Source organism: Herpailurus yagouaroundi, unplaced genomic scaffold, assembly GCF_014898765.1.
Source record: "Herpailurus yagouaroundi ecotype Mexico unplaced genomic scaffold, PumYag 160, whole genome shotgun sequence".
Lineage (NCBI taxonomy): Eukaryota > Metazoa > Chordata > Mammalia > Carnivora > Felidae > Herpailurus > Herpailurus yagouaroundi.
The window spans coordinates 54,329,913-54,346,037 of NW_024412401.1; the positions used below are offsets into that span (position 1 = coordinate 54,329,913).

Consider the following 16,125-nt stretch of genomic DNA (forward strand, 5'->3'; position numbering starts at 1 on the left):
TCGGGCGACTCCGACGCCGCCCCCGCTCCACCCTCCGGGGACTCGGATGCCGCCCCTGCGCCCCCCTCTGGGGACTCTGAAGGGGTTCAAATGCCTGCAGTCATTGACTTCTAATGTCTTCGGCCCCAAGAAGCCGTAGGGTGAGACCCCGGCAGCCCACTCCCCTCCAGAGCTCTTCCTGAATAAAGCCTCATCCCTCTCTGTCTGGTATCTTCCTTTGCTCTCTTGGTCCCCACTGCAGGACACAGGGCTTTCAGTTATGTGGTAGCCCCAGGCTCTGGGCCCACCGCCTTTCCCCATGGTCTCCCTCAGTCCTGAAGCCCCAGGAAGTCCGGAGGGCCACCCTCGCTCGAGAGAGGAGGACACGGGTTTGAAGAAGTGAAATGTCAGAGCCAGGACCGGGCTTCAGGCGCGGGTCCCTCTGCCCTGGGCCGCTGATTCCCAGGGGGCAGGGCCGGCGGTGGCCGCAGCTGAGAGAGGAGCTGGGCTCTGCAGACAGTGCCCCCCCACCCCGGACCGGTGGAGTCCAGCCACGCCAAGCCGTCTGGGGCATGGGCAGTGACCCCTGGGTTGTAGCCGGGGTCTGGGGAACTGGCCCAGGGATAGAAACTGGCTCTGCTTCTAGCTGGATGCAAGTCGAGGGGAAGAAAGCATCACACTGGAAGGTCAGAAGGAAGAGGGTGTAAGAGGACTGGGCCCTGGGTGGCTCTGGCAGAGCTGGTTGGGGACGGGGGGGAGGGGGGGGGAGGCAGAGGTCAGGGCCATTCCCACATGTGGGCGTCTGGGCCCGGGCATCGTGCCAAGTGCCCAAGAGCTTAAGCAGCCTGACCTCACCATGGCCGCACGAGGTGGGCACCGAGAGGGGGACACGTGCCCCAGGTCATCAAAGACTCAAATCCAGGAACCCCAAAGCTAGTGCTTGAGACGATATTGGGGAGCCTCCCCACCCCTCACCCATTCTTTTCTCTGTGGGGAGGTGGTGAGGGCTCACAGGAGAGCGGATTCTGGAGTCCTGGATGGCTCTGCCTGGTGGGACTGGGGACAGCAGCACACGGGGACCAGCCAGCCACACTTTCCCTCTCTAGTCACAGATTGAAGACTGAGGCCTGGGCCCCACGTGGCTGAGCTGGACAGGGGCCGAACCTGTGTCCCCCGTCAAGGAGCAGGGGGCACTCGGGCTGGCCTGTGGCCACCTTGGCTACCCTGGGCTTCTGGCTTGGTGGAGGGCTCTCAGGTGTGAAGAGGGGATTCTTCGTCCAAGACTGAGGGGAGCGACCTTCGCATCCCTGAATGGCCTCTACTGGTGACTGTCCCTGCTCTTGGCCAATGGAAACTCAAGAATGCAACAACAACGTGTCTCTCCACCACATTAGCATACACACAACTTTCCCTACGTGGTTGTACCTGCTGGGTCTGCTCTCAGGAGCCTCCTGACACAGTAGGAGAAACCCGTTGGACCCCAGTGCCTTTGACCGGCCCTGGACTGGCCCTGGGGTGTGGCACTTCTCGCCCTTGTTTGTGGGGGGCAGGGGGAGGGGAAGCATAGTCGAGCCTGCCTGTCATTCAGGAAATCGCATCCCTGAATGGCCAGGCCGTGTCAGAGTGGTGGGGGCATCGGGGCCCAGGTCTGGGCAGAGAAGCCCTTTCCGGCAGAGGCCGGCCTTGCACTATGTCTGGGTGATACCTGCAGTTGTCGGTGACAACTCAAGGTCATCCCACAATTCATCTGGCTTTTGCCTTTACAGGCGGTATCCAGAGGATGAAGTTGAAAATACAGTTGATCCTTGACCAACATGGGGGTTAGGGGTCCCGACCCCCCATATAGAACTTTTGACTCCCCCAAAACTTAACAGCCTTACTGTCGACCAGAAGCCTCACCGACAGCGTAAGTCATCGATTAACACGTATTTTGTATAGGTATTTCAAATGGTCTCCTGGGGTGCCTGGTGGCTCAGTCGGTTGAGCATCTGACTTCAGCTCAGGTCGTGATCCTGCGGTCCGTGAGTTCGAGCCCCGCGTCGGGCTCTGTGAGGACAGCTCGGAGCCCGGAGCCTGCTTCGGATTCTGTGTCTCCCTCTCTCTCTGCCCCTCCCCCGCTCATGTTCCGCCTGTCTCTCAAAAATGAATAAACATTAAAAAAAAAAAAAAAGGAAAATCGTAAAGAAGAGAAAATACGTTCACAGTACTATTGTGTATTGGAAAAAAAAAAGCAGTGAGGAATTGGGCCCGCACGTTCAGACCTGTGCTATTCAACGGTCAACTATGATTACCGGAGGTGCGGCCCTCTTTCTACCGTCCCCGCAGGAAAGGTTCCAGTGCACCCATCTCCTCCCTGACAAAGCAAAGCACAGACGTGGACAAAGAACCAACCCAGCCATCCAGGGCGCTTCAAGCTCTCAGGGCTCTGGCCTACCTACCCTTTAGGACAATTTGGCATCAACACGACTGAGTCTATCTATATGCTGGCGATGGCCCGATACTGGACCTCAGACCCACATGGCTCCAGAATTCGTCTTGGCCAGGGGTGGGGGGTGTGGTGGTCTTTCACCGGCAGGACGCTTATCCCCACCAGCATTCAGCCGGGAGTCATCAGACCCCAGCCAGGATGGGCAGCCACCGTGAGCCCGGCAGGGAGAGGTGGGGGGTGGGGTGGGGTGGGGATTTTTAGCGTGTTTCTGGGCAAAATCAATTATATGTAGGGCTGCAGGGAGGCTGAAAATCCTAGCTCACAGGTAGCGGAAATGCTTACGGAACAAGGCTCGGCTGTAGCCTTCAGACGGCATTACAAATCTTACTCCCAGATTCAAAGCAAGCAGGAGGAGGAAATCGAAGGACAGAGGCGAGGATCCCAGGAAGAATTCAGTCCAGGTAAAGGGCTGACCACGGGCCCCTAGAGAGAGGTGCCTGACCATAGGCCACTGGCTAAAACACTCCTATTGCAAATTTTTGATCTGCTTACAACCCCACCCACCCCCACCGCCACCGCTTAGCGCTGATGGAATTCAAATCTAACCCTGAAATCCGTAAGTTCTTAACTGGTGGTCAACAGAAACCCCAACAGAACAAGCAGAAAATATTCCCTCTTCCTCCAAAACCGTAGAAGGGCAGCCACCGTCCTGGGTCAGGAAGTGGTCTTTGCAAATGTCGCTCTTTGAAAATCGGCATAAAACGTATACAACATAAAATATGCCAATTTAACTACTTTTAAGAGTACAATTCAGTGATGTTAGGGCCGGTCACACTGTTGTGCAACTGTCACCATATCTAGTTCCAAAACTTTTTCATCACCCCCAACTGAAACTTTGTACCCATTAGTCAATAACACCGTCCTCCCTTCTCTCCTCCCCCACCCGAGAGTCTCTTCTACTTTCTGTCCCAATTTGCCTGTTCTAGATCTTTTAAGTTTACTTATTTATTTTGAGAGAGAGAGAGAGACTGAGGTAGGGGCAGAGAGAGAAGGAGAGAGGGAATCCCAGGCAGGCTCTACACTGTCAGTTCACAGCCCGACATGGGGCTCGATCTCACGAACCGTGAGATCATGACCCGAGCCGAAATCAAGAGTCGGATGCTTAACTGAGCCACCCAGGCACCCCTCTTTTCATCTTTTTGAGGGTGCCTTGTCCACGATCAATCGCTTCTTGCTTTCAGGATTGTCTCCTTGTCTCTCAGCAACTTGATTATCACGTATCTCTGCGTGGCTCTCTTGGAGTCTATCTGCTTGGAGTTCAGTGAGCTTCTTTGGGTGTAGATCTGGGTCTTTCGTCAAATCTGGGAAGTTTCCAGCCATTATTACTTCAAATAATCTCTCTGGTCCCTTCTCTCTTCTTCCTCTGGGACCCCCTGTCTGCCCATGTTGTTATACTTGAGGATGTCACCGCAGTGCCTCTGGGACTGTTCGTTTTTCTTCACTCTTTTTCCTTTCTGCTCTTCGAGGAGCACAGTGTCGTCGTCCTGATCTTCAAGTTCACGGATTCTCTCTTCTGCCTGCGCAACTCTGCCGCTGAACCCCTCTAGTGAGTTTGTCAAGTCTCGTACTTTGAACCCCTGAGTTTTTCTGTCTCTGTTAAACTTCCCATTTGTTCTTACATCGTTCTCTTGATTTCCTTTAGGGTTTTTTGTTTTTTGTTGTTTTTTTTTTTTTTGGTTTTTTTTCTGTGGTTTCCTTTACTTGCTGGGCGTATTTAAGACAGTCGACTGAATGTCTTTGACTAGTAACTCCACCTTCTGGACTCCCTCGGGCACTTTGTCCGGTTTTGTTTTCCTACCTGCAAGCCCCATTTTCCTACTTCTCTGTAAACTTTGTCAATTTGTTGGGAACTGGATATTGGAGATGATAATGTGGTAACTCTGGAAACCAGGCCTTACTTTGGCTGCTGGAGAGCTACGGTCTTCCGTTTCTATAGTGACTTTTCCCAGCTCTGCCATTCCCCGTATTCCTTGTTGGTCAGGGACCGAAGCTTCTGTCCTGCTGCCTTGGTGGTCAGCGTGAGGTCTGGCAGAGGTGCCTGACCCGTCGATGTCCCGCTGTGCTGCTGGCCATCAAGCATGCCCCTGGCTCTCGTGCTGGATGAGGTCCCGGAGTCCCCGGACTGTTAATTCTGATCATTATTCCCCCCGGCTGAATGGTCTTCTTGGAGAGGCTGGCCCCGGCGTGGCTTCTTCTACGATTTTCTCTCACCAATAGTATTTTTTTTTAATTTTTTTTTTTTTTTATTATTCATTTTTGAGAGACAGAGACAAGAGTGTGAGCAGGGGAGGGGCAGAGAGAGAGGGAGACACAGAATCTGAGGCAGGCTCCAGGCTCCGAGCTGTCCGCACAGAGCCTGACGCGGGGCTCGAACCCACGAACTGTGAGATCATGACCTGAGCCGAAGTCGGACGCTTAACTGACTGAGCCACCCAGGCGCCCCTCACCAATGTTATTTTTAAACACACCCAAGTTTCCAGGCTTGTGGTTACGTCCTGTGAAAGTACCTCCAGCCTCTAATCCCAGGGTTTCTGGGGGGCTCGGTGCCCAGGTGAATGACACTGAGGTGAGCATCTATGTGCTCTGTGAAAGATGGGCTTGGGTGTTTCCGGAGGGGAGCCGGAGAACGGGGGCTGGCCGCTCTCGCTTCTCCTCCATACAAATAAGCCAGCCACGCAAGATTTCCTATCTGAACACAGAAGGTGAGCGTCTGTAGCTCACTGGATGTGCAAGAACAAAACCACGACTCCCAGGCTATAGTAGAAACTGGATTTTAATAGAATATTCAAGTCTAGCATTTGCTATTTACAACAAATAAATATTGCCCCTCCCCAACTGGTAAACTTTTTGCTTTGTTTTGTTTTGTTTTTGCCTTTTATACAAATATTCAACACCCCTCCCCTTCCCCCAAATCCTTCTTTCCCACTAACCCCCGTCTCGTGCGGTCTCGTGAAGCCCAGGGCGTGGGAGTGAGCGGCACCCGCGGTGTCGTGAGATTCAGTGTCAACGGGACTCGTCTGAGACCGTCCTCACTCACCGGGTGAAGAGTGTGATCTGTGAAGAGGCTTCCCCCCCACCCCAACCTCCTGGGGGAGGGCTGGGCAGGGGGTGGGCGAGACTCCTTCACTCTGCTGGCCCCGACGGTGGGATCTTTGGTGCGGCCCGGGAAAGGCTAGTGTGGTGGCCAAGAGGGGCCGGGACCCCAGAAGGGCACGGCCGATGCCCGCGGGCGGAGGAGAGAATTGCAGTGGTCAGACCCAGTGGATGAGCAGGTGCCCTGGGGTGCCCATGGGCACAGGTGGCAGTGACCCACACCTGAGCAGGTGTGAGGGGCAGCGCACAGAGGGCAGTGCCCGGCGGCACGCGGGGCTCCGTGCCCACCGACGGCGCTCCTCGGCCAAAGTCAGCTGGTCCTCCGGTTCCGGAGAGCAGAAGGCACCTAAGGCGGCGAGTGGTCCACAGGAGGCCAGGTCAGCCCGTCAAGCAGCAGGCGTCAATCCCGGCAGCGGGAGACGTTGAGGGTGAAACGAGTCTGGGGGTGGCCTGAGCTGGCGGGTTGGGCAGAGGGTGCCCGCCTGGCCTGGGCCACCGGAGTCCGGAAGTGCTCAGTTACCCAGGCAGCCGGACCCTGCAAGAGGGGTCCCTGTGGCGGGCCAGCACCGGGGACGAGTTAGAAGATGCCCTTGGCGATCCTGAGCCCTTTCTGCTTCATGCGAGGGAGAGTCGAGCTGGCGCCATGCCTGACCTTTGCCCCCTTTGTGAAGGTCCGTTTCTTTAGGACAAAGTCATAGTTGGCAGTAGAGTTCATGGCGTAGAACACGTTGGCGTTGTCCGGGATCTTCAGCTCTGGTGGGGGAGGGGCGGGGGGGTCAGTGGTGCTGACAGAGACCTCACCTGCCCCTCCCCCCCAACCCAACGAGGGCAGGCCCGAGCCAAAGGCCTGAGACGCCCAGTCTAAATCCAGGAATACCAAGGACCCCTGGGAAGGACACCTGCCAAGGGTCGACTGCTGGGACTCGTGAAATCCAATGACTCTTGGTTACAAAGGGACTCGACTCCCTAAGTCCCCGCCTCGGCCTGGAGCCGGAAAAGGGTTATCCATCCTGCACACCTGTTGCCTTCACTGACCACCATCCCGAGCTGGAATCTAGAACCCCTCCCCTGGATCCCGTGCTACTCAGGACCAAGGCTGAGAGACCCAGCGACGGGCAGACCCTGCCCCAGGACGCCTCCCTGCTCCGAGTGGCAGATGCCAGGCTTTACTTGGGCCCCTCCTACCCTGTCTGTAGCCCAGCGTTGCGCCCCTGCCTCACTTTCCCTACCTTGCCTGGGCCTCAGTCCTCCCGCCCTGCAAGATGGGGCACGCGCCTGCGCAGTCCCTCTCCCCACGCCACCGAAATGGTGCAAGAAGGTGAGAGAGGGTTTAGAAACCACTTGTGGGGACGCTGGGGGTCACTAGCGGCCGGCAGCAAACGTGCGGCTCGTGGAGAGAAAACAGGGCGAGGACGGTCCGTACAGGTAACCTGCACAGCACGTGCTTGCAGGTGTGCGTAGGGATTAACCCCTGGCTCGCTCCCCGCTCTCGTGGGGAGGGGGACACGGGCACAGGCGGCCTAAGGACCTTGCCCGAGCTCTCCGAGCCCCGCAGCCCGGCTCCGAGTCTGTGCTTGCTCTTGGTTCTGTCGCTTTCCCAGCTCTGACCCACTGAGCCACACCCTCGGAGCCTGTTTTTAGCATCTGCCGGGGGCGCCTGGGGGGCTCAGCCGGTTAAGCGCCTGACTTCGGCCCAGGTCACGATTTCACGTTTCAGGAGTTCAAATCCCACGTCAGGCTCTCTGCTGTCAGGACAGAGCCCGCTTCGGATCCTCTGTCCCCCTCTCTCTCTGCCCCTCCCCTGCGCGTGCTCTCCCTCAAAAATAAACAAACAACTGGGGGGCTCCGTCGGTTACGCGTCCGACGTCGGCTCAGGTCACGACCTCCCAGTTCACGGGTTTGAGCCCCGCATCGGGCTCTGTGCTGACAGCTCAGAGCCTGGATCCCGCTTCGGATTGTGTTGTCTCCCTCTCTCTCTGCCCCTCCCTCCCTTGTGCTCTGTCCCTCTCTCTCTCTCCAAAAGAAACATTAAAAAAATGTTAAAAATAAATACATAAATAAATAAACATTAAAAAAAAATTTTTTTTTTCAATTGTCAACGTCTGCTATGGTCAGAATGATTGTGTGTGCCCAAGATTCGTGTGGGAATCCTAACGCCCCAAGCACTGGGGCCTTGGGGCAGTGATGAGGTCAGGATATTATAATAATCCCATTCCTGACACCCCCACGCCCCTTCTGCCACGTGAGGACACGAGAAGGTGGCCGTCTGCCACCCGGAAGAAGGCCCTCACCAGCACCTGACCCTGCCGGCGCCTTGATCTTAGACTTCCAGCCTTTAGAACCGTGAGCAGTACATTTCACTAGTTTAACAGCCCCTCCCCGGCCCGCGGTGTTTTGTCACGGCAGCCTGCACGGACGAGGACAGGGTCACGCGTGCGTGCATTTTCACGTGTTTGAGGTTCTTTCGGAAGCACGTTTCCCCTCTCAGCCAGCCTGTCCCTGTGAACGGCCCTCGGGCTTGGCCGCCTGGCTGCGGGGCCCCAGGAGAAAAGCCTTTTCTCTTCGCTCCTTGGTGCCGCTAAGCTGCGAACTAGGTCTCCCGCGGCCGGTTCCCGCCCAGGAAGGGGCACATGCCAGGGGCCAACGAGGATGCTGCCCCAGGGAGCGCGGGGCCGTGGGCCTGGGGTGTGGTGCCGCCCCCCCCCCCCCGCAGCCCACCCGCCTGGCCCCGGACTTACTGCGGTCGTCGGAGATAACCTGCACGAGCTCGTATTCGTCGGCCTCATCCTCTTCCAGGTTGTGTTTGTCCATGGCCTTGCGGATGACGGCTGGAGCCTTGTCCTGGCTGGTTACCTGGATCGGGGGGGGGGGGGGCAGCCATGAGGTCGAGGGTCCGGGAGGAACCCCCACAGAGCATAGCACCAGGGACCCTCGGAGCTGCCTCGCGCTGCGTTCAAAGGCTCAGCTTCTGGCTGGGTCCACGGGCGCCTCACCACCTGGTCCTGCCCCGGGAGGCCCCCCACACTACGATGAGGGCCTTTTTCCCATTGTTCCTGCCCCCCCCCCCCCCCCCCCCCCCCGTTCTCCTACAAGCCTGCCACCTCCTCCCATGCCACCGTGGGAACCTGCCTGCTCCCGGGGGCTGTTCCCCTGGATCCCGGCCCGGCGGGACAATGGGATCAGTGAACCCAGGGAGGAGAGGGCGTCTAGTCCCAGCCCTGGAGGTAGGAGAGGAGCTGGCCAGATGCCCAGGGGCTGCCTGTAGGCCAGGCCTGCACTGGCTAGAGGCTGCTGTGGTGGCCAGCACAGGCCGCCCGTCTTGCCTCGACCCCAAAGGCCAGAGTGCAGATGGGCCTCGGACGTGGGGTCATGCAGGCGGCTCTTTAAGGACAGTCAGGCTAGTTCCTGGCGGGGAGAGCAGCTCAGTACGCGGTGGGTATGTAACGGGCACCTGACCCGTTGTTAACGGCAGCCTGCGCGGATGAGGACAGGGTCATGCGTGCGTGCATTTTCACGTTTGAGGTTCTTTCGGAAGCACGTTTCCCCTCTCAGCCAGCCTGTCCCTGTGAACGGCCCTCGGGCTTAGCCATCTGGCTGCGGGGCCCCAGGAGAAAAGCCTTTTCTCTTCGCTCCTTGGGGCTGCTAGCTGCGAACTAGGTCTCCCGCGGCCGGTTCCCACCCAGGAAGGGGCACACGCCAGGGGCCAACGAGGACACTGCCCCAGGGAACGCGGGCACTGTGACGGGATGGGGGACCTCCAGAGAGTGCACAGGGCTCGTCTACAGCCTGAGTTTAGGAACGCGAATCCCTGCCCCCACCAGCAGCACATACAGTGTCTGGAGACAAATCCCCTTGGCTTGATCTCAAGCGCTAAATGACATCTAACGTCTCATACTGCCCGTCACCTCCACAGCCACCAGCCTGGTGGCCACCGTTCTCCCCGCCTGACCGCCTCCTGACCGGCCCCTCCGCCTCTCCGGCCACCAGCCCACCCCCGCAGAGAAGCCCTGAGTCACCGGACCCGTCACCCCAGCCAGCAGCGGCTTCTGTCTGCCGCCACGGAGATCCAGGCCCCAAGCCTCGGACCTCAGGCCTCCCCCCCTCCCTCCCTCCCTCCCTCCCTGCCCGCCTCGGGTGCCTTGTCTGTGAAGCCCTCCCCGGCCCCGGATCTCCACGGAAGCTGCTTTCTTTTTGTCCGCCGACCATCTGTCTTTCCTGACCCCCCCGGAAGGTCGGCTCCAGGACAGCGGGCAGGGGACGGAGCCCAGCACGCGCGTGCGGCCCGGCAGAGCGCGGGCACGGGGACACCCGCCCGCGCCGCTCACCAGGATGCTCTTGTACATGTTGCCGTTGTCCACATCCAGGCTGACGCGGATGATGCAGCAGTCGCCCACCTGCTGGTTGTAGAGGGGCAGTGAGGCGCTGTGGCTGCAGACCCCTGAGACGGAGCGCTTGTGGGTGCGCGTGGCAGCCACGGGCGTGGTGGAGGCTGAGGAGGAGGACGCGCTGCTGGAAGCCGAGCTGATGCCGGAGGTCTCCGGGGACGACTGGGAGGCCGACTCCCAGAACTGTGGGGACGGCACGGTCAGCAGGGCGCCCGGGCCAGCGCCCGGCTCCGGGGGACCCCGGGCGCTCTGTTCGGGAGCCGGGAGCGCCCCTCGGCCCCTCACGGGTGTGGCGTGGGGGCCCTGGGCCCCGCGAAGGGCCGTCAGGGAGAAGGGGCGGGCGGTCACCTTCTTTTCCTGACCATCGGGGGACTCTGGGACGAAGCTCACGTTGATCTCCTCCACGTCAGAGCTGGAGGAGCCGGCCGAGTGGACGCTGAGTGCGTCGGCGATGTCCCCGCTGCTGAGGTAGGGGCCGCACCTGAGCTGGTCACAGGACTTGGAGTGGGAGCTGCCGCTGCTGCTGAGCTCCGTGCTGGGGGCCTGGCGGCTGCGTGGACGGCGCTCAGCTTACTCGGGGGGCCTCCCCTGGGACACATCCCACCCCTGCCCCCACCCCCACACTCGGCACTCCAGGCTCTGTGCCAAGGGCTCGGTCAGTCACCAGCACCACGTCTGTCCCTGCTTTGGAAGCGATCGATTTAGGATCACCCCATTTCACAGAGGAGAAAACTGAGGCCCAGGGAGGGTAGACAAGTGGCCCCAGTCGCGCTCAGCCTGAGGCTTCCGTAAGCCCCGAGGGAGCCCTTCCTGCCAGCCCGGGGCCACTCACTCGCTCCAGCGCTTGACGATGGCCGCGTTCTTCTTGGCCTTGAGGGTGTTGCTGGCCGACTCGGAGGGGGGCTCCAGCTCACACGACAGGTTGTAGCTACAGGACAGAGAGGCAGCCGTGAGGCGAGCAGGAGGCACACTCGGGTCTCCCTCCCAGAACCTGCCTGGCAGTGGGGGTCCAGACGCCCAGCCACCACCAGGCAACAGAGCCCGGTCCTGAGCAAGATCCCACACCACAGCCCGCCCGCCCCTGCCGTGCCCCACCCGCACCCAGCCAGCCTCACCTCTCCGTCTCGCTGAGTCGCTCCATGGCCCGGAACCAGGCCCCAAAGTGCTCCTCGGGTGTGATGCTATAATTGTTGCAGGCCGACTGGAGCAGCTTGATCTGGGCGATCACTTCGAATTCCTGGGGCCCAGAGGGAAGGAAGGGACAGTGATGGGATAGATGCGGTGCTGGGTGTGGCCCGAGGGGCTGCCGGGGAGGTCGTGGGTGGGGGTGCTGGGCGGGGCAGGGGCCCAGGGTCTCTGTGTCCTCTCCTACTCTCTACTCCCGCCCAGGGCCACTCTGTTCTAACAAAACAGCCCCTCCCAGGAAGCTGTCCTTGATTCTGGCCTCCTGTACCCCCCTCCAGTGGGAGAGGTCCCCCCTCCTCTGTGTATCCAACTCTCCCCACAAATATAACAGGAAGCAGGATGCAGCTGAGGCAGGTCTCTGATTGCCACCCCCCCTCCCCCCCGCCAACACGTACGGACGGCAGCCGCTCACCTTCCTCCGCTTCTCGAAGTTGATCAGTCTCCCCTGGAAGGCAGACAGCCAGCGAGCATCAGAAGGCGTCCCCTTGCCCATGACCACCCCTCAGCCCCTCTCAGGCTGCACTACCGACAGCATACACCAGGGGGCGGGGTGGACACACACACACACACACACACACACACACACACACACACACACCCCTCTGGGCCTGGGGAGGGGGTGGTCCTAGGATCTAGGGGGTGGTGGGCAGAGGGACAGAGCTTCAAACAGCTACTGGCCCAGCCCTCTGAGGACAAAAGGATTGAGGCCTCAGGCAGGAAGGCCCAGCTTGGAGGGCGGGCCTCTCTCCTCCTGTGGTTGCTGCCCAAGGGAGGGCCGTGGGCAGCTGGGCCAGACCCTGGGCAGCTCTAAGCCTCAGCGGCTGGGCACCTAGCTCTGTTTACTGACTGGTGAGCCGGGCAGGAGCCCAGGCACGTGGGGGTGGCTGGGGGCCCTCAGACAAGGTGTGCCCAGCGCTTGAGAGCTCAGGGCTCGGTGAGGGGCGCTTTCCCCTAGGGCTCCGGGACCCCGGCCCCACTCCCGCCCGGCCCCGGCCCCCGGGGCTCACTCACATACAGATAGTCCTTCATCGCGGTGTCCAGCATCACCAGGTCTGTGAGGAAGGTGCCCAGGTAGGGAACGGTGCCCTGGATGACACCCTGTGACGTTGGGGTAGGGCTGATAAGCAACGACCGAGGCCTCCCCCAGCCTCCCACTCGGAGCAGCCCGGGGACCTTCAGCAGTCTCCCCCAGACTCCCTCCCAGTGCCCACAGACCCCAACCTCGCCGGGGTTCTGTGGTCCCTGGACCCTCCCCACCCCTAAGCCCACCGAGCCCAGCTGCCATCGGCACCCTCGAGACCCCCTGCTGGTCAGGGCACAGAGGAGCTCAGGTCACTGCAGCGGCAGCGGGGAAGGGCTGGGGGCGACCCCTCCTCTCCTGCCTCGGGCCGGCCCCCCCTCACTTCTCTCGGCGTCGAGTGTACTCACCGTCTCCTTTGGCCGCTTCTGGGCTCTCTTGGGGTTCATCTCCAGGGTGGCAAACTTGGAGGTGCCCTCCTGCCAGGGTTGGGGACGGGATCAGTGAGACCCTCCTCTCCTCCCCTCTTTCCCCTCCAGCAGACCTGACCTGGGTACTTGGTCACTGGTCCGAATGCTCTGCTGTCACCAGTGGGGTGCCCTGGTGCTCCCGGGGTGTGGGAATGTGGGGCCAGTGGCCTGGCCTCCCCAAGCCTGTTTCCTGGTCTGGAAAGTGCAGGTGAGCAAGACACCCACCTCCGGGAGGTCTCCAAGGACTCAGCAGCCTGTGCCCTCTCCGAGGTGGGGGCCCTGCACACAACTCTCCCACACTCTTCTCCTCCTGGTATCTCACTGCCTCCCCGTGAGTCGTGAGACTAGAGGGACCCCAGGCTCATCCTTCCTCCGCTCTCCCGCTAAGGAAACTGAGGCCCCGAGAGGGGTAGTGACCTGCCCAAGGTCCTAGAGGGACTCAGAGGTGAGTGGGCTGGAGATCTGTTCCTGCTAACTGGTCATCCGGCTAATTTGAGGCCCTGCAGTGACAGCCTGCAGGATGTCTGGGATCCGTTTGTGGCGCCTGCCCCGGGGCGGGGTGAGGAGTCCCCCAGGGCTCCCAGAGCTGCGTCCCAGGACTGCTCGTTTGGACCCAAGGTCGAGCAGCCCCTTGGGGACTTAGCCTCTGGCGCCCCCTGCGGCACCTTGTCCCCAGGGAGCCGGGGTGCGCCCACCCTGAGCTGCAGCACCGACAGAAGGGGCCTCCCACCCCAGACCCCGGCCGCCCAGCAGCCTGGAGGAAGCAGGAGGCCTGCCGATCCAGCCACCCCCCCCCCCCGCTCCCCGCCTTGTAGAACACCTCAGCTGCTCCCACACCATTCCATTACCGGGGCCTCCTGTCCCCCAAACTACCCCCCACCGGCCCATGCACCAAAAAGATCTCACTCTCCTCAAAGTCCAGCCCAGACAGGACTGGGACTTTTCAAAGAAACGTCCACCGAGAACCTCCCTCCTCTGCCCAGACTTTACCTTGATGAGCAGCTCTCTGCTCAGTGAGTAGTTGTTCTCATCCGAGAAAATCTCCGACAGCTTCTGGAAGATGCGGAAGCTGTCCCTGGGTGGGGGAAGGGAGGAGAACCATGGGAATGGCAGGGAGGGGTGTGAGTGCCCATCCATTTAGGACCCAAGGACCCAACCGCCCAGACGGGTGGTTTTCACCCAGGGTTCTGCTGGGCCCAGGGCGTTCTGTGGGCCGGGGGAGGCGAGCTCCACGTGTGTGGCTCTGTTTGGATCGCTTTGGATTTCAAGGGGACAGAGTGGTGTGGCTGGCAAGGAAACACAGGAAAATCTCCAATGTGGCTCTGTCTAGTGCTTGACAGATAGGGAAACTGAGTCCCAGGGCAGAGGTGCTGGCCTAAGGCCAACGGACACTTGGACCCCCAACCGGCAGGCCGGCCTCAGGATTTGCTGCCTCCTGGCAGGTCCCAGGCTCACAGAGGGGACAATGCTTAGTCGCTTGGGGGGTCCCGGGTCCCTCCAGGTGGAGCTCCTGCAGAGAGAGGTCTCCCCACCTGGAAACTTCTTCCCACGTCTTCTTCAGCCTGTGGATGGAGTTGCTCTGCAGGGCCGACAGGATGGCGTAGAGAGACGAGAAGTTCTTGAGGACACGGCACTCCTGACAGAGGAACAGAAGGGCCGTGGGGTGCGGGTGCAGTCCCCTGAGCTCTGACCTTCCATCCTGGGTGACACAGACTCCCAGGGAGCCCCAACGAGCACCTGGGCCCCCGTCCATGACACTCCCAGGGAGGAGGCTCTGAGCTCAACACGAGGGAGGACGTTAAGCGGGCAGTGAGCGTCGAGGCAGTGGGATGTGTGAATCAAGGCCAGCGAGCCGCTGGGAAGGGAGGGCTGGGGTCTCTGCAGGCTCGTGGACCACAGACCACAGCCCTGAGGGCAGATGAAGGCGAGAAAGGGGTTCCCCAGGGCCCCTCCAAGGCATACCCTGGCCACCTCGATCCAGTGCTCCACCACCCTGGCCCTGTCCCGGGCCGTCACAGTCCGGTCCCCCAGGCAGGTGGTGATGACGCAGTTGGCCACATTGTTGAACTGGGTGACCGTGGCGCGGACAGTGGGAGCCAGGTGTTCCTTGCCCTTCTTGTCCCGCTGGGACCAGATGGAGCCCAGGCAGTGGTAGGGCACCACCTTCTTGAACAGCTCCTGGGGGATCATGGGGAGCGTCACCTAGCACTGCCACGGCCCAGCTCAGCGTCCCCGGTCTCCCTAGTCCCAGGCAGGGTCCCCGGTCAGGGCTGGAGCTCAGAGAAAGCTGAGGATGTGGCTCGAGCCTCGCAGGCCCGGGGTGGGGGCCGTGCCTCTGGGCTCTGTTCTCCGCCGACCGTGGGCGCCCAGCGCACTTGTGACCCAGATGACGCACGGGCAGCGAAGAGCGTCTGGCATTTTCAGACGCCCACCCTGTCCAGATGCATGCTCACCGCGGGTGCTCCGCCCACAGGCTTTGTCTGCCGTAAACTCCAGGACACGGCAGGTGCCTCGTAGGTGCTGAGGCCTCCCGAGCAGATGGTGGGGTGACCCACGGAGCTGGACGTACCACGGTGAGCTCCCGCCCCCCCCCCCCCCCCGAATGGGCCGGGCTCCGCCCAGCCTTCTACCGCCCCGTCTCATTTAATCCATCGTCACTGCGCACAGGGATGGGGTGGGGAGGGTCCCATCTCTGCATCCACAGTCCAGAGACCACGCAGGAACGGAGCTGGGAAATGGCAGGGAACGGACCAGAGGCTGGAGGAAAGCGCTCCCCTGCCCCGCCCGGCTGAGAAAAACTGCTCACCGCATCCATCAGTGTGAACTGCTCTGCCACCAGGTCGGGAGGGAAGGCCAAGAGGTGAGGCTTCTCATTCAGGCCATTTTCTGCAGCCACAGGTGACGGCCAGGGAGGCTCGGGCACCGGAGCTGCCTCCAGGTCTACAGTTTGCGATAGAGCTGGCTCTAGTTCCGGAGCTGGGGCTGGAGCCGGTTCCGGAGCCGGTTCTGGAGCCGGCTCTAGCTCTGGTTCTGACTCAGGTGCCAAAGCCGGCTCTGGTTCCGGAGCTGGTTTTAGAAGTGGCACTGGAGCTGGCGACAGAGCTAGAGGAGAGAAGTTTCCAGATGTCTTTGCAGAGACAGAACCCACTCCAGAGCCTCCCGGGGAAGCCGCGGCCAGGAACCCACACCGGGACCTCTGCCCCCCTGCGGTCCCCCGCCGGGGCTCTCAGTCTCTGCTCCTGGCCCCACATCAGCCCCCGGGGGCTCCTCCCTGGGTGGCCCAGCACCGCCCCGGCCCCGTGCACCCCCATGCCCCACCCCCCAGCCTTCTCACCCTCGGGCTCGGCCTCCGTGAGCTCTGTGTGCTCCAGCTGGGCCAGGAGAAGCTGGGCACGGCGCTCTAGGTCAGAACCAGGCATGTTGAGCTGCACATAGGCCACCAGCTGCTTGAGGCAGGGAAAGTCTGGGGGCTGACAGAAGTCCTCCGAGTACTGGTCCAGCCAGGTG

General features: G+C 60.9%; 2 protein-coding genes across 3 annotated transcripts in view; one reads left to right on the forward strand and one right to left on the reverse strand.

Moving 5' to 3' along the window:
- Positions 1-203, forward strand: part of CEL (carboxyl ester lipase) — a 7,601-nt gene extending 7,398 nt beyond the window's left edge. The window contains exon 11 of one of the 2 annotated variants that reach the window (XM_040482764.1): positions 1-203. This exon is cut by the window's left edge and continues 256 nt beyond it. In XM_040482764.1, the coding sequence (XP_040338698.1) occupies positions 1-114 (114 nt within the window). In that variant the 3' untranslated portion in view covers positions 115-203. The other variant, XM_040482765.1, reaches the window with a different exon arrangement.
- A 5,019-nt stretch (positions 204-5,222) lies between these two features.
- RALGDS (ral guanine nucleotide dissociation stimulator) lies at positions 5,223-16,119 on the reverse strand. Its single transcript, XM_040482763.1, has 14 exons — positions 15,953-16,119; positions 15,425-15,720; positions 14,581-14,796; positions 14,151-14,254; positions 13,609-13,693; positions 12,559-12,627; positions 12,142-12,228; positions 11,543-11,575; positions 11,061-11,182; positions 10,778-10,873; positions 10,294-10,495; positions 9,886-10,128; positions 8,299-8,413; positions 5,223-6,313 (listed from the first exon to the last, which is right to left on the reverse strand). The coding sequence occupies exons 1-14, from the start codon at positions 16,035-16,037 to the stop codon at positions 6,138-6,140; spliced, it is 1,929 nt and encodes a 642-aa protein (XP_040338697.1). The 5' UTR covers positions 16,038-16,119; the 3' UTR covers positions 5,223-6,137.
- Between the last annotated feature and the right edge of the window lie 6 nt (positions 16,120-16,125).

Coding starts and splice junctions, on each gene's coding strand:
- RALGDS (XM_040482763.1), bottom strand. CDS start 16,037: ATGCCTGGTTCTGACCTAGAGCGCCGTGCCCAGCTTCTCCTGGCCCAG. Junction 15,721..15,952: donor CACGGAGGCCGAGCCCGAGG/GTGAGAAGGCTG, acceptor TCTCTCCTCTAG/CTCTGTCGCCAGCTCCAGTG. Junction 12,628..13,608: donor GCAGAGAGCTGCTCATCAAG/GTAAAGTCTGGG, acceptor CAACCCTGGCAG/GAGGGCACCTCCAAGTTTGC.